Below are 20,737 nucleotides of genomic sequence, written 5' to 3'. Positions count from 1 at the left end.
GCAGTGGCTGTGTTTTGTCCTGTGTGTGAGATGTTGGGATTCGGGGAGACCTCCAGCCTCCCGGATAACCACATCTGCACCCAGTGCACCGAGTTGCAGCTCCTCGGAGAATGTGTTGAGGAACGGGAGCTGCAGCTCGATGGGAGACTGAGGAAATGATGGGAGCTACAGGGAGGTGGTCACCCCGAGGGTGGAGGAGGCAGGTAACTGGGTGACTGTCAGGAGGAGGAAGGGAAATGGGCAGCCTGTGCAGAGTACCCCTGTGGCCATTCTGCTCAATAGTAAGTATACCACTTTAGATACTGTTGAGGGGGACAACCTACCAGGGGGAGCCACAGCAACTGGGTCTCTGACACGGAGTCTGGTGCTGTGGTTCAGAAGAGAAGAGGTGCAGAAGACTGTAGTGTTGATAAGCCATTCCATAGTTAGAGGAATAGGGGCAAGATTCTGTGGACACAATTGAGACAGCCAGGTGCTACATTGCCTCCCAGGTGTCAGGGTCAGGATTGGGTCCACGGTATTCTAAAGGGGGAGGGTGAGCAGCCAGAAGACTTAGTAAATATAAGCACCAGTGACGTGGGTAAGGACAGTGAGGTCCTGAAGACAGATTTTGGGGAGCTTGGTAGAAAGCGGGAAAGCAGGATCTCCAGGAATTGCTGCCTATGCCACGAGCCAATAAGGGTAAGAATAGGACGATTGGCAGATGAATGCATGGTTAAGGAACTGGGTAGTGATTCACATTTCTGAATCATTGGGATCTCTTCTGGGGAAGATACAACCTGCACAAAAGGGACGGGTTACATCTGAACCCAAGGGGGTCCAATATCCTTCTGGGCAGGTTTACTAGAGCTGTTCAGGAGGGCTGATGATGGGGCAAAATTACAGTCAATGGGATGAGTTACAATGTACAAGGGGAGCAAAATCAAAAAGGGTGATGAATACAGGAGAGAATGTGTCATATTTGAATGCACGCGGTATACAGAATAAGGTAGATCAATTTGGAACACAGTTACAGATTGGCATGTATGACATTGTGGGCATCACTGAATCGTGGCTGAAAGAAGATCATAGCAGGGAGCTTAACGTACAGGGATACACACTGTATCAAAAGGACAGGCAGGTAGGCAGAGAGGGTGGCATTGCTCTGCTGGTAAAAAAAAAAATGAAATCCAATTATTAGAAAAAGTAACATAGGGTCAGAAGTTGTTGAATCATTGTGGGTAAAGCTAAGGAACTGCAAGGGCAAAAAGACCCTGATGGAAGTTCTATAGAGACCCCCAAACAGTAGTAAGGATGTGTTATGCAAATTACAATGGGAGATAGAAAATGCATGCCAAAAGGGCAATGTTACAATAGTTATGGGGGACTTCAATATTGGGAAAATCAGTTTGCTGCTGATTTTGGATCAATGGAAAGTGAATTTGTAGAATGGCTATGGGATGGCTTTTTAGAGCAGTTTGTGGTTGAGCTGACTAGGGGATCAGTTAGTCTGGATTAGGTGTTGTGTAATGAACTGGATTTGATTAGGGAGCTAAGGGTAATGGAACCCTTAGGAAGCAGTGATCATGATATGATAGAGTTCACCCTGCAATTTGAGGTCTAAAATCAGATGTATCAGTATTACAGTGGAGTAAAGGGAATTACAGAAGCAGGAGAGCAAGTTGGCCAGAATTAATTGGAAAAGAACTCCGGCAGGAGATGACAGCAGAGCAGCAATGGCTGGCATTGCTGGGAGCAATTCCGAAGACGCAGGATAGATACATCCCAGAGAAGAAGAAGTAGTAGTATTCTAAAGGTAAGGTGACGCAACTGTGGCTGACAAGAGAAGTCAAAGCCAACATAAAAGCCAAAGAGAGGACATGTAACAGAGCAGAAATTAGTGGGAAGTTAGAGGATTGCTAAGCTTTTAAAAACCAACAAAAGACAACTAACAAAATCAAAAAGAAGGAAAAGATGGAATACAAAGGTAAGCTAGCCAGTAATATTAAAGAGGGTACCAAAATTTCTTTAGATATATGAAGTGTAAAGAAGAGGCGAGAGTAGATATTGGACTGCTGGGAAATGATGCTGGAGATGTAGCAATGCGAGACAAGGAAATGGCAGATGAAATTATTAAGTATTATGCACCAGTCTTCACTTTCGAGAGTGTCAGGACGCAGAATTGAGTGAAGGTACCATTCCTAAGGAGAAGGTGCTTGGGAAACTGAAAGATCTTGATGGTAGATAGGTCACCTGGACCAGATGGCCTTACACCCCAGGGTTTTAGAAGAGGAGGCTGAAGAGATTGTGGAGGCATTAGTAATGATCTTTGAAGAAGCAATGGATTATGGCATTGTCCCAGAGCACTGTATATTTGCAAATGTCACTCCACTCTTCAAGAAGAGAGAAAGGCAGAAGAAAGGAAATTATAGGGCAGTTACTCTGACCTCACTGGTTGGGAAGATGTTGGAGTCAATTGTTAATGATGTGGTTTCAGGGTACTTGGAGGCACATGATAAAATAGGGCGTAGTTGGCATGGTTTACTTATGGGAAAATCTTGCTTGACAAATCTGTTGGATTTCCTTGAAGAAAAAGAATTTCAGGATGTATATTGTATACATTGCTCTCACGTTAAATGTACCTATTGAAACCTACTGAAATAACAAGTAGGATAGACAGAATGGGTGGATGTTTTATACATGGATTTTCAGAAGGCCTCTGACAAGGTGCCACACATGAGGCTGCTTAGCAAGTTAAGAGCCCATGGTGTTGCAGGAAAGATACTATCATGCATAGAGCATTGGCTGATTAGCAGGAGGCAAAGGGTGGGAATAATGGGAGCCTCCTCTGGCTGACTGCTGGTGACTAGTGGTGTTCCACAGGGTTCTTTGGAATTTATACGTCAATGATTTGGATGACGGAATTAATGGCTTGTTTGTGAATGACATAAAGATTGGTGGAGGGGCAGGTAGTGTTGAGGAAGCAGAGAGGCTACAGAAGGACTTAGACAGGTCAGGAGAATGGTCAAAGAATTGGCAGATAGAATATGGTGTCAGGAAGTGTAAGGACATGCACTTTGGTAGAAAATATAAAAGGTGTAGACTATTTTCTAAATGGAGAGAAAATTCAAAAATCTGAGGTGCAAAGGGATTTGGAAGCCCTTGTGCAGGATTCCCTAAAGGTTAGTTTGTATGTTGAGCTGGTGGTGAGGAAGGCAAGTGCAGCATTATCATTAATTTTGAGAGGACTAGAATATAAAAGCAAGGATGAAATGTTGAGGCTTTGTAAGGCATTGGTGAGGCCTCACTTAGAGTACTGTGAGCAGTTTTGGGCCCCTTATCTAAGAAAGGATGTACTGACATTGGAGAGAGTTCAAAGGAAATTTGCGAAAATGATTCCGGGATTGAAAAGCTTATCGTAGGAAGAGTGTTTGATGACTGGGCCTGTACTTGCTAGAATTCAGAGGAATGAGGGGGGATCTCATTGAAACCTATCAAATGTTGGAAAGTCTCGATAGAGTGGATGTGGAGAGGTTGTTTCCTTTGGTGGGAGAGTCTAAGACCAGAGGACACAGCCTCAGAATAAAGGGGTGCCCATTTAGAACAGAGATGAGGAATTTCTTTAGCCAGAGAGTGGTGAATCTGTGGAATTCATTGCCACAGGCAGCTGTGGAAGCCAAGTATTTATATTTAAGGCAGAGGTTGATAGATTCTTGGTTAGTCAGGGCGTGAAGGGATAATGGGAGAAGGCAGGAGATTGAGACTGAAAGGGAAATGGATCAGCCATGATGAAATGGTGGAGCAGACTCGATGGGCTGAATGGCCCAATTTTGTTCCAGTATCTTCTGTCATGATCATATGGACATACAAATTTACTTTGAACTTTGAAAAAGCACAAGCAACAATAATAACATAACAGCAAATCAAATAAAAGAAAAGCAGGACAGATCTTCTTTATGCTGCATCCAATATTCTTTGAATTGGATGACAAACAGCACATTATTTGGTCATTGCTAATTAAAAGAGTCCTTTATGCATCTCAGCTGTGGGGTTAAGTGAAAAAGCAGGCCAATGTTATTAAAGTGCTGGGAGAGTTCCAGAGCTTGATCGATACAAGTGCAAGTCCCTTCTTACCAGTCTTGAAACTATCTTTTTTATTTCACTGCCAAAATATCTTACCATTAAATGGCAGGTGCTTTTTCAAGAAACTCTTCATTAAATGTTGGTGAACAAATGACATACTGGGGAAGCCAGTAGTGTAGAGTTGGTGCATTGCTTTACAGTGCCAGCAATCATCTTTGTATGGAAAGACTTTGTGCATTTTCCTTATGAATTGAGTTTTCTCCAGGTGCTGCAGTTTCCTCCCACATTCTAAAGATGTTCATTGTGCACATGCTAAGTTGGCACTGGAAGTGTGGCAACACTTGCGGGCTGCCCAGCACAATTCTCACTGATCTGCTTTGACACAATTGATGCATTTCACTTTGTTTCAATGGACGTGTTACAAATAAACCTAATCTTCAGTCGTTAAATAGATCATTAGTATTTGAAACGGATGTAGTGTGTCACTGTATATTTACCTAACAAGTGTCACATTATGTAATGAATGAATACCAGAAATTGAGTAAAAAATGCTGTTTATACTCTGTCCTGACGAAGGGTCGCGGCCCGAAACATCAACAGTGCTTCTCCCTATAGATGCTGCCTGGCCTGCTGTGTTCCACCAGCATTTTGTGTATGTTGCTGTTTATTGAGATATAGCGCAGCCCTTTGAGTCCTGCCACCCAACAATCTCCCAGTTTAACCCTAGCCCATTCACAGGACAATTTACAATGACCAATTAACCTCCCAAATGGTATGTCTTTGGACTGTGGGAGGAAACCAGAGCACCCGGAGGAAACCCACATGGTCACAGGGCGAACGTACAAACCCCTTACAGGCAGCAGTGGGAATTAAACCTGGGTTGCTGGTACTGTAAGACATTGTACTAGCCACTATGCTACCGTGATAGTGGGAGCTTATCCCTCCCCAGCTATGACAACTTTAAGTAACCACAAATATTGTCCTACTTGCTTTATTTTCCTCAATCTTCATTTACTCTTATTCCTCCCTACTACTTTATTATGGTTGAGCAAATAATGATCAGCTGGAGCATGATGAAGGTAAGATAAAGATTTGCTCTTTTTTTATGTGTACATTGAAACATGCAGTGAAATACATTATTTGCATCAAATACCAACGTAGCATGCCCACTACTTACTAACTCTAACTTGCACGTCTTTGGACTGTGGGAGGAAACTGAAGCACCCGGAGGAAACCCACGCGGTGACAGGGAGAACATACAAACTCCTTGCAGACAGTGACGGGAATTGAACCTGGGTCACTGGCTCTGTACAGCAACTTGTTTTTCGCCACTTAAGTTCTGTGAGCCTGGGTTAACTCTTATATGACTGGGACTTGCATTGTGACACAGGTAGTCTGTATTTTTGTACTGTCTGGTGCAGCCCCTGTGTGTCTTAAAGTACCTGATAGGCAATGAAATGCATTATAAAGGACTAATTGATGAATTGTAAATAAGAAGTGGCTATATGAACTTAAAGTTGATGTCCATGCTGAGGTACAAAATGTGATTTTTTTTTCCACTAGGCCCGTGTAATGGCAACTATCGGTGTGACTCGAGGATTTGGAGACCATGATTTGAAAGTTCATGATTCAAATATCCACATAAAGCCCTTTCTCTCAAGCACACCCGAGGTAAAGTAATCTTACTATTTTCTATATCATGTTTCTTATAAGCAGTGTAGGCAATTTATCCAATTGTCTACTGGCATAAATTAATTAATGCCAAATTTCCTTTTATTCAGTGTTGGCAAAAAAAAGATGAGACATCCTTCTCTTATTGGTATCAAAACTAACTCCTCAGTCTGGATTAGGTGGTAGGAAACAACAGTGTTCTGTGTGATTTTAAAATTGTCTTTTCCTCGTGTTTTCATCCATTTCTCTTGGACTCCAATGTGACAGATACACACTTCGATTTCACATTTGCTAAGCTTGCTTTCCAAATAGCAGCTGTCATTTGAAAGGTCACAAACAGTTGTAAGTAAACTTTCAACTATATTGCTTTGTTTAACTTCTGCTCTTAAATGGGAGTCCATCTTCAGCTCTTAACATGTAAATGGGAAGCAGCATGAAGTTTAAAAAGCGCTCTTTATAGAACGGCTTTGCAAATAGGGTCTGTATTCAGAAAACACTCTGTGTGGAGTCACTGTACCTGCATTATTATTGCTCAAGAGTAAAGTGTAAGACAATGGGTCCTTTTGAGTATGTTAAAGAGGAGGTTGTAAAATACCTACTGATGGCAAGATGCACAGAACAATCTATTGAGTGTGGAACTGCTGGGATGGAACAGAAGAATTATAGGAACCCTATCTTTGATTTGGGTAGAAGCATAATTTGAGTACTGGCATTGTGCAGGTGAATCCATAGTTATGTAGAAGGTCAGTCACCTAAAAAAAAAAATACCCTTGTGGAAAGTGTGCAGGCATGATTGAGCTAGAGAAACTGAGGCTGCAATGTTTACAAGAAGGTATGAGCAGAGATAATTGGGATAGATGCAGGAGCCTGTGGCTTATAATGGATATTGATTGCTTATCTATTCCCTGAGATGGTGCAGGAGGAATTATGAAACATACAGTTCCAGAATTGTTTTTTAATTTCTTTTCACTGTCCTCGTTCATTTCTTTAGACGGATCAATTGCAGGTAACAAGCCTCTCAGCAGACACCACCACATCATATATCAAGAATTTTTTTTGATCTCCACACAATGCAGACATTCGCATCTCTACAACTTTAAAACATGTTCATAAGAATATAAAACAGCATGGCTCAGGAACAGGCCTATTGGCACAATGTTGGCAGAACCCATTAAATTAGCAATCAAATGTCTAACTAAACTAACCTCTTCTGCCTACACAATGTCCATATTATTCCATTTCCTGCACATTCCTACGTCTATGTTCAGAGTGCCTTGAGCCGCTCTACTGTAAGTACTTCCACCACCACTCCTGGCACCCATCACTCAATGTCCTACACATCTGGTGAACTACTTCTGCACTTTCTCCAAAGCCTCGATGTCCTTCCTCTAATGGGACGAGCAGAATTGAGTACAGTACTCTAGATACAGTCTAACTAGAGTTTTATAAAGCTTCAACATAACTTCCCGACTCTTGAACTCAGTTCCTCAACTAGTAAAGACAAGAATGCCATCTGCCTTCTGTGCCACCCTATCAATCTGTGTAGCTCCAAGTTTCCTCTGCACATCAACCCTGTTAAGTGTCCAACCATTGACTGTGTACTGTCCCTTTATATTCAATTTAGCCAGGTTAAACCATATAACCATATAACAATTACAGCACGGAAACAGGCCATCTCTGCCCTTCTAGTCCGTGCCGAACGCTTACACTCACCTAGTCCCACCGATCTGCACTCAGCCCATAACCCTCCATTCTGTTCCTGTCCATATACCTATCCAATTTTACTTTAAATGACAATACCGAACCTGCCTCTACCACTTCTACTGGAAGCTCATTCCACACAGCTACCACTCTCTAAGTAAAGAAATTCCCCCTCATGTTACCCTTAAACTTTTGCCCCCTAAATCTCAACTCGTGTTCTCTTGTTTGAATCTCCCCTACTCTCAATGGAAAAAGCCTATCCACGTCAACTCTATCTATCCCCCTCATAATTTTAAATACCTCTATCAAGTCCCCCCTCAACCTTCTACGCTCCAAAGAATAAAGACCTAACTTGTTCAACCTTTCTCTGTAACTTAGGTGCTGAAACCCAGGTAACATTCTAGTAAATCATCTCTGTACTCTCTCTATTTTGTTGACATCTTTCATGTAATTCGGTGACCAGAACTGTACACAATACTCCAAATTCGGCCATACCAATGCCTTGTACAATTTTACCATTACATCCCAACTCCTATACTTAATGCTCTGATTTATAAAGGCCAACATACCAAAAGCTTTCTTCACCACCCTATCCACATGAGATTCTACCTTCAGGGAACTATACACCATTATTCCTAGATCACTCTGTTCTACTGCATTCTTCAATGTCCTACTATTTACCATGTATGTCCTATTTGGATTATTCCTACCAAAATGTAGCACTTCACACTTATCAGCATTAAACTCCATCTGCCATCGCTCAGCCCACTCTTCTAACCGGCCTAAATCTCTTCGCAAACTTTGAAAACCTACTTCATTATCCACAACGCCACCTACCTTAGTATCATCTGCATACTTACTAATCCAATTTACCACCCCATCATCCAAATCATTAATGTATATGACAAACAACATTGGACCCAGTACAGATCCCTGAGCCACACTACTAGTCACCGGCCTCCAACCTGACAAACAGTTATCCACCACTACTCTCTGGCATCTCCAATCCAGCCACTGTTGAATCCATTTTACTACTTCAATATTAATACCTAAGAATTGAACCTTCCTAGCTAACCTTCCATGCGGAACCTTGTCAAAGGCCTTACTGAAGACCATATAGACAACATCCACTGCTTTAACCTCGTCAACTTTCCTCGTAACCTCTTCAAAAAATTCAATAAGATTTGTCAAACATGACCTTCCACACACAAATCCATGTAGACTGGTCCTAATCAGACCCTGTCTATCCAGATAATTATATATACCATCTCTAAGAATACTGTAGCGATGTACTACATACAGAGCTAGAGACGACATGCAGTCGGTAAGTCGTTTCGAGACTAGTTTATTCAAACTTCGCGGCGCTGGCATTTAATCCCTAGCGCCCGCCCTCTCCAGGCGGAAATTACATCAGAGGTGCATTACCAAAGTCTCTCCCCGCGCGCTGGCTATTTGTGAGCCAGTTCGCCTGCGCAGGAAGTGGGTCGCCACATAACCCCCCCCCCCCAATGTCCACAGTCTGGATCAGCCTCTGTTTGGGAGGTCTGCCTCTGCGCCGCGGTGCCTGAACATCGACCGGCTGCGCCAAGTCCACATGGGCTGGTTTGAGTCAGTCCACCGTGAAAACCTACTCTTTCCTCCCAATGTCCAGAACGTATGTGGACCCATTGTTGTTGATCACCTTGAACGGCCCCTCGTACGGCCGCTGTAGCGGTGCCCGGTGTCCGCCCCTTCGTACAAACACAAACTTACAGTCCTGCAGGTCTTTGGGTACATGGGTCAGGGTCCGTCCATGCTGTGAAGTTGGTACGGGGGCCAGGTTGCCGAGCCTTTCGCGTAGCCTGTCCAGGACTGCTGCGGGTTCTTCCTCTTGCCCCCTTGGGGCTGGTATGAACTCTCCTGGGACGGCCAGGGGTGCGCTGTACGCCAATGAGGCGTGCAGATCCTCTTTGGGCGCTGTGTGAATTTCAAGCAGGACCCAAGGAAGCTCGTCCACCCAGTTAGGTCCTCTCAGGCGGGCCATGAGAGCCGACTTCAAGTGACAGTGGAAGCGTTCCACTAGTCCGTTCGACTGTGGGTGGTAGGCAGTAGTGTGGTGTAGCTGCGTTCCCAACAGGCTGGAGGTGAACTGGGCGCCTCTGTCAGAGGTAATGTGGGCCGGTACCCCGAAACGTGCTACCCAGGTTGCAATCAGTGCTTGGGCGCAGGAATCGGCAGATGTGTCGGTGAGCGGGACCGCCTCTGGCCACCTTGTGAACCGGTCTACCATAGTTGGGAGGTACCGCGCTCCTCAGGACACTGGTAGGGGGCCCATGATATCCACACGAATGTGGTCGAACCTCCGGTGGGTGGGTTCGAACTGCTGCGGCGGGGCTTTAGTGTGCCGCTGCACCTTGGCTGTTTGGCACTGCGCGCACATTCTGGCCCATTCACTGACCTGCTTGCAAAGTCCGTGCCACGCGAACTTGCTGGAGACCAGCCAGACGGTTGTCCTGATATATGGGTGCGCCAAACTGTGTATGGAGTCGAAAACTCGCCGCCTCCAGGCTGCCGGGACGATGGTGCTAGGTTGACTGGTAGTCACGTCACACAGGAGGGTCCTCTCACCTGGGCCTACGAGAAAGTCCTGCAGCTGCAAACCCGAGACTGCGGTCCTGTAGCTGGGCATCTCGTCGTCTGCCTGCTGCGCCTCCACCAGTGCTGCATAGTCCACCCCCAGGGACAGGGCCTGGACAGCTGTTCTGAAGAGTGCGTCCGCCACGACGTTGTCCTTTCCCAAGACATGCTGGATGTCCGTCGTGTACTCGGAGATATAGGACAGATGTCGCTGCTGGCAAGCTGACCAGGGATCAGACACCTTCGTGAACGCGAAGGTCAATGGTTTGTGGTCCATGAACGCGGTGAACGGCCTGCCTTATAAGAAGTACCTGAAATGCCGGATCACCAGATACAGTGCCAACAGCTCCCGGTCGAAAGCACTGTACTTGAGTTCGGGTGGTCGTAGGTGCTTGCTGAAGAACGCCAGGGGTTGCCAGTGTCCCTCGATGAGCTGCTCCAGCACCCCACCGACTGCTGTGTCGGATGCGTCCACCGTGAGGGCGGTCGGAACGTCCGTTCTGGGGTGCACCAGCATCGCGGCATCTGCCAAGGCTTCCTTGGCTTTAACGAAAGCAGCCGCGGCCTCCTCGTCCCAAGTAATGTCCTTGCCTTTACCCGAAATCAGGGTGTACAAAGGGCGCATGATACGGGCTGCTGAGGGGAGGAAACGGTGGTAGAAGTTCACCATACCAACGAACTCCTGTAGGCCTTTGACCATGTTGAGCTGGGCAAAGTGGCGGATCGCGTCTACCTTGGTGGGCAGAGGTGTTGCCCCGTCTTTGGTAATCCTGTGGCCCAGGAAGTCAATGGTATCGAGACCGAACTGGCATTTGGCTGGGTTGATCGTGAGGCCGAAATCACTCAGGCGGGAGTAGAGCTGGCGGAGGTGAGACAGATGCTCCTGGCGATGTCGTCCAAACAGATGAACGCAAAGTCCAGGTCGCGTCCCACCGCATGCATTAGCCGCTGGAACGTCTGTGCGGCATTCGGAGGAACTCGAACAGGCCGAAAGGGGTGATGAGTGCTGTTTTGGGGATGACTTCAGGGTGCACTGGGATTTGATGGTATCCCCAGACGAGGTCTACTTTGGAAAATATTCTTGCCCCGTGCAAGTTTGCTGCAAAGTCCTGTATGTGCGGCACGGGGTAGTGGTCTGGAGTTGTAGCCTCGTTCAGTCTGCGGTAGTCGCCACATGGTCTCCAACCCCCGGCTGCTTTGGGCACCATGTCCAGGGGGGAGGCCCATGGGCTGTCGGACCTCCGTACGATCCCCAATTCCTCCATCCTCTTGAACTCCTTCGCCAGGCGGAGCTTTTCCAGGGGGAGCCTTTGTGCGCGGGCGTGGAGGGGTGGTCCCTGGGTCGGAATGTGGTGCTGTACCCCGTGTCTGGGCATGGCTGCCGTGAACTGCGGTGCCAGAATCGATGGAAAGTCCGCCAGGATTCTGGTGAATTCATTCCCCGACAGAGTGATGGAGTCCAGGTGTGGGGCCGGCAACTTAGCTTCACCCAGGGAGAACGTCTGGAAAGTCTCGGCATGTACCAGTCTTTTCCCTTGCAAGTCGACCAGCAGGCTGTGAGCTCGCAAGAAGTCTGCCCCCAGGAGTGGTTGGGCCACCGCGGCCAGTGTGAAGTCCCACGTGAACCGGCTGGTGCCGAACTGCAGCTGCACTGTGCGGGTGCCGTAGGTCCGTATCGTGCTGCCGTTTGCGGCCTTCAGGGTGGGTCCTGGCTTCCTGTTGCGGGTGTCGTACCCCGTCGGGGGCAAGACGCTGATTTCCGCTCCGGTGTCGACCAAGAAGCGGCGTCCCGACTGTTTGTCCCAGACGTACAAGAGGCTGTCCTGGTGGCCAGCCGCCATAGTCATTAGCAGCAGCTGGCCCTGGCCCTTGCAGGGCGGGCGACAACGGCGGGCTTCTGTGCCCCACTACTGGTGGTAGAAACACCACTGTTCACTGTCCTCCTCATTCCTGCCTCTGTGTTGTGTGCGCCCCCCTGCCGGGCCTGGTCTGGTCTGCTGTTGGGCGCGTGGCCTGGTAATCTGACCGACGGACGCCACGCTCTCCCTCTTGGCTTTCCACAGCACGTCTGCCCAGGCCGCCACCTTCCAGAGGTCGCTGAAATCTGTGTCGGCCAGCAGCAGATGTATGTCCTCGGGCAGCTGCTCTAGGAACACCTGCTCAAACATGAGGCAGGGCTTGTGTCCGTCAGCCAGGGCCAGCATCTCGTTCATCAATGCTGATGGCAGCCTGTCTCCCAAACCATCCAGGTGAAGCAGGCGGGCAACCTGCTCATGCCACGAGAGGCCAAAGGTCCCAATGAGCAGCGCTTTGAATGCTTCATATTTGCCTTCTTCCGGGGGCGACTGTATGAAATCCGCAACCTGGGCGGCCGTCTCCTGGTCAAGGGCGCTCACCACGTGGTAGTAACACGTGGAATCAGAGGATATCTGTCGAATCTGGAACTGGGCTTCTGCTTGGCTAAACCACACGCGTGGTCGCAGCATCCAGAAAGTCGGCAGTTTTAGTGAAACTGTGTGAACAGATGAAGAGTCGGTCATCTTTGGTCCAAATCCCATTTGGACCGTCGGGGTCACCAATGTAGCGATGTACTACATACAGAGCTAGAGACGACACGCAGTTGGTAAGTCGTTTCGAGACTAGTTTATTCAAACTTTGCGGCTCTGGCATTTAATCCCTAGTGCCCACCCTTTCCGGGCGGAAATGACGTCAGTGGTGCATTACCAAAGTCTCTCCCCGCGCGCTGGCTATTTGTGAGCCGGTTCGCCTGCGCAGGAAGTGGGTCGCCACAATACTTTCCATTAATTTCCCCACCACTGACGTCAAACTGACAGGCCTATAATTGCCAGGTTTACTCTTAGAACCCTTTTTAAACAATGGAACCACATGAGCAAAACGCCAATCCTCCAGCACCATCCCCGTTTCTAATGACACCATCCGCCATTTCTCTGCCTTTCTGCAAATGATCTATATCCCTCTGTACCCTGTCAGTCTGCTACACTATCGACAAGACCACCAATCTTCATATCGTCTCAAACTTACTAAGCTAACCACCTACATTTTCATTCGTCATTTAAATACATATTCATTCTCTAGTCCAGATTACCTGAAGCATTAATTCACTTTCTCTTCCCACAGATGCAGCCTGACCTACTGAGCATTTCTTAATTTTCTTTTCATTTTAGATTTCCACTATCTGAAGATGGTTTTGTTTTGAACTTCTCAGTAACGCTATATGAACTGTTGGAGGGATTCAGTATAGAATTTCTGGTAAATTCCATGTATTCTTTTGAATTAGGACCAAATTATAGGCCCAGTGCTTTCAACCAGGTTTCCTGCTGACACGACCAGTAAAAGATCATCACGCTTATGTCATGGAACCTTGAAGTGCAAGTCATTTTTAAGTTCCAGTAATAAAATAAAGTTGCCTAACAAAATCTCTGAATATCCTCCAGGTTATTGTGAATATTAATTTTCAAATCAATAGGAAATTAAAACAAGAGGGGCTTGAAAGGCTCAGAATGGATGTGGAAAGGTGTTTCCTATAGCAAGAGAATCTAGGAGCAGAGGGTACAGCCTCAGAATAGAATAATGTCCTTTAGAACAAAGATGAGGGATTTCTTTAGCCAAAGGGTAGTGAATCTGTGGAATTCATTGCTGCAGATGGCTTTAGAGGTCAAGTCATTGGGTGTATGTAAACTGGAGGTTGATAGGTTCTTGATTAGTCAGGCATCGAAAGTTATAGGGAGAAGGCAGGAGAATGATAATAAATCAGCCATGATGGAATGGTGGAGGAGACTCAATGGGCTGATTGGCCTAATTCTGTTCTTATGTCCAATGGTCTTATGGTTTAAAATCATAAATTTGAAGGACATTTCTCTTAGTGAGAATCAGCCATACTTTCCAGTTTTTCCTGAATCAAAATGGCATGATCTTTTAGCATATTCAGATCAATGAAGATAATTAAGACTTGTTGAAGGAGAGAGATTGCCAGTTCTGTACAAAATGGGTCATATGAACCAATCACTTTTGGGTTTGGACAGTGTGTTTTCTACTGAGCTCTTTAGCTGCACCTCACCAGCCAAAGGAGGGCTGGGAAGCAGCCAGCTCCTTTCCGTGAGTCAGCTGGCAGGTTGTGCCAGGTGCAGTGTGAGGCACAAGGCAAGAGAGTTTCAAGAGAACTGGTAGGTGGGTGACCAGGGTGGGAGTTTGAAAGAAGAGCATGCAGTAAACTTAGGGTATTTCTGTGGAAACGGAGATCTTTGTCACTCCATCTGTTCCCACAAAACATAAAATGATAAAACAGATTGGAACCATATAATAATTACAGCATGGAAGCAGGCCATCTCAGCCCTTCTAGTCCATGCCGACGCTTACTCTCACATAGTCCCACTGGCCCGCACTCAGCCCATAACCCTCCATTCCTTTCCTGTCCATATACCTATCCAATTTTACTTTAAATGACAATACCGAACCTGCCTCTACTACTTCTACTGGAAGCTCATTCCACACAGCTACCACTCTCTGAGTAAAGAAATTCCCCTTCATGTTACCCTTAAGCTTTTGCCCCCTAACTCAAATCATGTCCTCTTGTTTAAATCTCCCCTACTCTCAATAGAAAAAGCCTATCCACGTCAACTCAATCTATTCCCCTCATAATTTTAAATACCTCTATCAAGTCCCCCCTCAATCTTCTACGCTGCAAAGAATAAAGACCTAACTTGTTCAACCTTTCCCTGTAACTTAGGTGCTGAAACCCTTCCTGTAAAATGGTCTTTTGTGAGCGGCCTAAAAAAAAGGCTGAAATTCTAGGCTACTCAAAGGCTGATACAGATGGACAACACAAGTGTTGCATCTTGGAATCAGATTCAGGTTTATTTGCACTGATATATGTCATGACATTTGTTGTTTTGTGGCAGCAGTACAGAGTAATACATTTTTAAACATACTGTAAGTCACAATAAAATAATAAATATTGCAAAACAGGAATAGCAAAGTAATGTCCATGAACCATTCAGAAATCTGATGGCAAAGGGGAAAAATCTGTTCTTAAAACATTAAGTTTGGGGCTTCAGGCTGCTGTACCTCCTCTCTGATGGTAGTAATGAGAAGAGGGCATGTCCCAGGTGGTTTCATGATGGATGCCGACCCTTTGGCGATGTCTGTGACGGTGGGGAGGATTGTGATAAAGCTGGCTGAGTTTACAACCTTCTGCAGCCTCTTTTGATGCTGCACATTGGACTCTCCGCACCAGGCAATGATGCCACCAGACAGGATGCCCTCCACTGTAAATCTGCAGAAATCAGTGAGAGCCCTTAGTGACGTACCAAATCTCCTCCAACTCCAGTGAAGAGTACCTTTGTGAATGCTTTACAATTAAAATATTGTCTTTTTAAAGTTAAGTTGTTCTTTATAAGGCAGTCATGACAATGCAACTGCTTTGATGTGCATTGTGCAATGGCGTAATGCAGATGTGACAAGAAAATAATTCAATATCACACTCATCATCAGAACAGCCGACAATAGCCCAGGAGTAGCTAGCAGAGTGGATCTGACATAATTCTTTCAGAGCCTGGCCCATCAAGAAAGTAGTGCGCTTTGAGACTTGACGACTTGGTTGCCCTGAGAAGAAAAAATCGTAAATTTTATCTTCTTAGAGCCTTTCACACTGAAGTGAACCACCCAAATCTCACCTGAACTCCTCTGTTGAAATGAAGTTTGTGTGTGTGGCTTTCTGAGTTTGGTTTGCAGACTTGATTTCAAGATGTGCAAGGCTGTGAGTCTGTTGGCTAGCATGCTGCGAGTCCATTGGACTCACCAGACCAGCCACAGAACATAGTGAATGAGGATGTGACCCACTGACATCAAGCAGGGCTGGGTGGCTGAAGAGTATCTCAGAGGAGAGTCATGGACCTGGGCTAAGTCACAGGCTATTGACAGAACTTTGTGTGTGTGTGTGTGTGTGTGTGTGTAAGTGAGTGTGTGTGAGAGAACAAGTGAGTGTGTGTGTGTGAGAGAGAACAAGTGAGTGTGTGTGTGTGTGTGTGTGTGTAAGTGAGTGTGTGTGTGTGTAAGTGAACAAGTGAGTGTGTGTGTGTGTGAGAGAGAACAAGTGAGTGTGTGTGTGTGTGTGTGAGAGAGAGAACAAGTGAGTGTGTGTGTGTGTGTGTGTGAGAGAACAAGTGAGTGTGTGTGTGTGTGTGTGGTGGATGAGAGGACGGGACTGACCTTGTTTTGCTGTTGTTGCTCTGTCACTTGGTGTGTTCTGTGTTGATCTGCCAAGCATTGTGGACATGCTGTGTTGGCGCTGGAATGTGTGGTGACACTTGCGGGCTGGTCCCAGCACATCCTTGAGTGTGTTGGTTGTTAATGCAAACGAAACATTTCACTCACAAAATGCTGGTGGAACACAGCAGGCCAGGCAGCATCTATAAGGAGAAGCACTGTCGAAATTTCAGGCCGAGACCCTTAGTCCTGACGAAGGGTCTTGGCCCAAAACGTCGACAGTGCTTCTCCTTACAGATGCTGCCTGGCCTGCTGTGTTCCACCAGCATTTTGTGTGTGTTGTTTGAATTTCCAGCATCTGCAGATTTCCTTGTGTTGACACATTTCACTGTATGTTTCCAGGTACCTGTGATAAATAAACCTGAATCTGAGGCACGGAGGGTCTCTGGTGAGAGTCAGTAACTGTTGCTGAAAGAACAGCGGAGAGAGGTTAGCGTGAGGTTTGTGGAGGTATTGTGTGGGAAGGGGTGAGTGAAGGGTTGTAGCTGGGGGGGAATAGGAGGAGGGAAAATAGAACTGAAGGAGGAAACTGAAGTAATCAACTAATCAGAGGAAGGGAAGAAGGTTAAGGAAGATATTGTGGACCAGATTTAGTGTTTGTGTGAGTGGTGAGTGTGTATTTTTGTCCATTTAAGTCCACCAGAGCCTGGTTTTTAATGGCCTTGGACCTCATTGCCATTGGATCAAGGTACACTTTGTCAAGACCACATGGTAGCTATGTACAGTGGTCATTCCATGTTAAAAGAATCCATGCACAGGCATCTTCCACTTCTCAGAACTAGAGTGAAAGCAAACCATCCTTGAATCAAGGGCCTACTAAAGAGAAAGACACAGTAGTATTTTATCCTTGTGAGAAGTCAAGCATGTACTACTCAATCCTGCAGTTCTGCCAAAAACCTTTTTAATTACATACTTGATGTACAGTATTGATTGCAGACTTAGTACACATATTTTCATTTGCAAACAAGTGCAGAATATTCAGTGAGTGTCTATTCAGGAGAATGAATGCTGTAATTCAGTTCTGGAGGGTGAAATATTCGTTTCAATCCTGAATCTGACAGTCCAAAGTCACTGCAGACCTGAGGAATGAAAATATTAAATGACTGATGTGTGTGGCCCCTCAGTTTAATAAAATTTCACTTCAGTCTCCTTATATTTATCAGAGAATCAATGTCAGTATTCACAGCATGATGGGCAAGAATTACACCCTGAAGTCACTATGGCAATAGTTTATGTGGAAAATACACTTCGCTAAAATTCCTTTTCATTGGTACATCAATGTGAACAAAATTATAGTCTTTTGTGCAACAATTCAGTTTGTGCTTAGTCCAGTGAGCTGATTTTACATACAGCAGCTTCCAATTGATTGGACCATTGGTTAACAAGCAGATGCTTTTTTGGTACAACTCTTAAAAAACAAAAAACTAATCAAGAAAGTAGCCAGGATTCCCTTCATTTAGTACACATTTAGCTGCTTAATTGAGGCAGGAGAATGTTGCATTGTTTATAACTAGCGTCAGATGCTACACCATGCTTAAAACAAACGGTTTTTAAATAGTGTCAGTTGTGTGCATTTGTGTTCAAAAAATGGTGATTTTTGTTACTGATAGTTGGTGAGAAATAAACAGTAAGACAACTGAGATCCATTTTGCTCACTGCGATTTCAAACACTCAGGCTTGGAGATGCCAGAAATGGCCAGGAGTGAAAATTAAATGATCTCACTACTTCTGCAAGTCAGGAACTACAAAGAACTTGAAGGTATCAACAACCATCTTGAATGTTAGAATGAAAATGAAGATTTGGAGGATGCAATCCAAGAAAGGATTGTATGAAGGCAGTCCATTAGCTGCACTAGGCGTCTCCCCTGATTTTGTTAATTTACGGTCAATCAAAAGAACAAGGCAGCACACACTGGATTAATCAATCACTCTGTAGATAACTAACAGGAACTAATACACAGTTTTATAGTACACAAGTAGTACTGATAGTGTTCTAATTTGCTCCATATTTCATTTAAATACATAATTTGTTACTTGGTTAAATGGTAATTTGTCTTTTTTTAAATACCTTTTTAACTATTTGCATGAAACTTTGGCTAATTGGGGCAGCCTGTTAATTGGATCAAAATGTACTGGTCCCAATGTATCCAATGGACCGGAATCCACAGTGAATGTTTCTGAATTCTTAAACATCTTTCACGGACACAAAGACCTTGTGGCACAACCCATAATCCTAACACATACAAACGTGTATGTACAACTTGCTTTGCTGAGTTGCTTGCAGATAATTTTGTTGATATTTTTGCATTCTACCAGATATTATTGCTGTGTAGGATCAAAATTTTAAATAGAAATAATCAAGACTGATTTTAGTTCCTTAAGTTAAAGCATATGCATTCTTTTTTTAAAATCTAATGTGAGTTGAAATGTAGCTTCTACACCAGATCTTATTGTAGTTGTGTCACTAAGGTGTCTACCTTTTAGAAATTTGCACCCCCCCCCCCCCCCCCTTCTCAGAGTAATTCAATTTGCTCTGCACAGGAGAGTTGGGCCCATCTTGCCTGGTTTAGGAGCTGCCGAGATAGACAAGATAGAATGTCAGGCTGTTGCCATGGAGATTTTAACTATCCAATTGCCACAGTGAAGGCTGTGAAATGCAGTTGGCCTAAAAAGCTGAAATCTGATCTGATCAAAATGAATGGTAAGGTTGATAGTTAATAGCCTTTTTCCTGAAATTAAGATAAAACATATTTGGAAACAATTAAAAACACAAAATGCTGGCAGAACTCAGCAGGCCAGACAACATCTATGGGAGGAAGTAGTGACGACGTTTCGGGCTGAAACCCTTCATCAGGAGAACAATAGTGTTTTTGCTTGCAATGCTTTCCCATACAAAGAAAGATGGAATACATTATTCTGTTACTGAAAACTTGTTTGTATATTTATTGTTGAGGCAGTTAAGATTTATTATTGTTCACTATCGATTTGGGAATTTTTAATGCACAGGTCCTATGAATAATTGATGGAATTTGTTTTCTTCACATGCATGAGAGAAAACGAAACCTTCTTTGGAGTGTTTGTTTGATAAAGGCATTTTAATTGATGTGTGCACAGGTGAGAGTCTATGACTGCACAGAGCATGAACATGATGCAGATGATACACTGGTTCTCGCCACCGACGGCCTGTGGGACGTTCTGTCAAACAAAGAAGTGGCGGATGCTATCACTAGCTTTCTTGCCAACTGCGATCCTGATGATCCACACAGGTCTGTGAGGAATTCTAATTAGTTATCAAGTGCTAGTTAATATCTGTAATGAAATATTCTTATTAAAATATTTACTAGGCTATTAACATTTACCATTTATCGGTTTAAGAGGTCAGCCATCTAGAGATGAGGAGGAAGTTCTTTATTTTTATTTTACGTAGAGGTACAGAGTGCAATAGGCCCTTCTGGCCCTTTGAACCACCCCAGCAAACTGAGACAACCCTGATTTAATCCTAACCTCATCACGGGACCAGTTAACCTACCTGATATGTCTGGACTGGGAGGAAACCAGAAGACCCAGAGAAAACTGCTGCATTCCATGGGGAAGAGATACACAGACTCCTTACTGAGGACGCTGGGGCTGAACTCCAAATTCCAAGCCCCGAGCTGTAGTAACATTGTGCTAACTGCTGTGGCACCCCATCTATCAATTATTATGTAGTAGTTGTCACACGTACCAAGATGTAGTGAAGATCTTCATCTAGACAGATCATTCCAAACGTAAGTATGTCAAGCTAATAGAAAAGGAACAATAATAACCAAATTCAGAATGTAATGTTACAGTTTCAGAAGTAAAGTGCAGATAGATAACTAAGGTGCAAGGGTCATGATGAGGGCTCACTCGGAGTACTGTGAGCAGTTTTGGGACCCTTATCTAAGAAAGAATGTGCTGGCGTTGGAGAGAGTCCAGTGGAGGGTCACAAGAATGATTCAAGTGGTTACGTTTGTTATCAGAGAATGTATACAGTATACGACCTGAAATATTGTCTTCGCAGACATCCACAAAAAACAGAACCGCAAAAGAATGAATGACAGAAGGATGTTAGAACTCCAAAGCCTCCCCTTCTCCCCCCCCAACACAAGCAGCAGTAAGCACCAATGCATCAACCTCCCCTCGCCCCTCCAGTTTCAACAAAAAGCGTCAGTGCCCACCAGCCACCAAGCAACAGTAAAGCGTCCAAAGGGAGACCGTGATATGCAGTCAACACAAACTATAGTTGACCCGACAGTTTGACATTCCGCAGGCTCTCTCTTACACATACAAGGACAGAGAAAGATCACGCGTTATCACAGTGAAAGGGGAAACTAACAGTCGCTATTTCAGGGTTACTGTCCGCCATGTCAATTTTTATTTC

At 45.0% G+C, this 20,737-nt stretch overlaps 1 protein-coding gene across 1 annotated transcript in view; it reads left to right on the top strand.

The window, feature by feature from the left end:
* The window catches only part of ppm1h (protein phosphatase, Mg2+/Mn2+ dependent, 1H), a 213,854-nt gene that overhangs the window by 181,278 nt on the left and 11,839 nt on the right, over window positions 1–20,737 (top strand). Inside the window, exons 8-9 of the mRNA XM_073058736.1 lie at window positions 5,626–5,733; window positions 19,450–19,601. Coding sequence (XP_072914837.1) covers window positions 5,626–5,733; window positions 19,450–19,601 — 260 coding nt within the window. The remainder of the gene's footprint in view (window positions 1–5,625; window positions 5,734–19,449; window positions 19,602–20,737) is intronic.

Source organism: Hemitrygon akajei, chromosome 10 (genome assembly GCF_048418815.1).
Source record: "Hemitrygon akajei chromosome 10, sHemAka1.3, whole genome shotgun sequence".
In the NCBI taxonomy this organism is placed as follows: domain Eukaryota; kingdom Metazoa; phylum Chordata; class Chondrichthyes; order Myliobatiformes; family Dasyatidae; genus Hemitrygon; species Hemitrygon akajei.
Note: the sequence above shows the minus strand (reverse complement) of the source record. Positions and strands in the feature narration are given on the sequence as shown.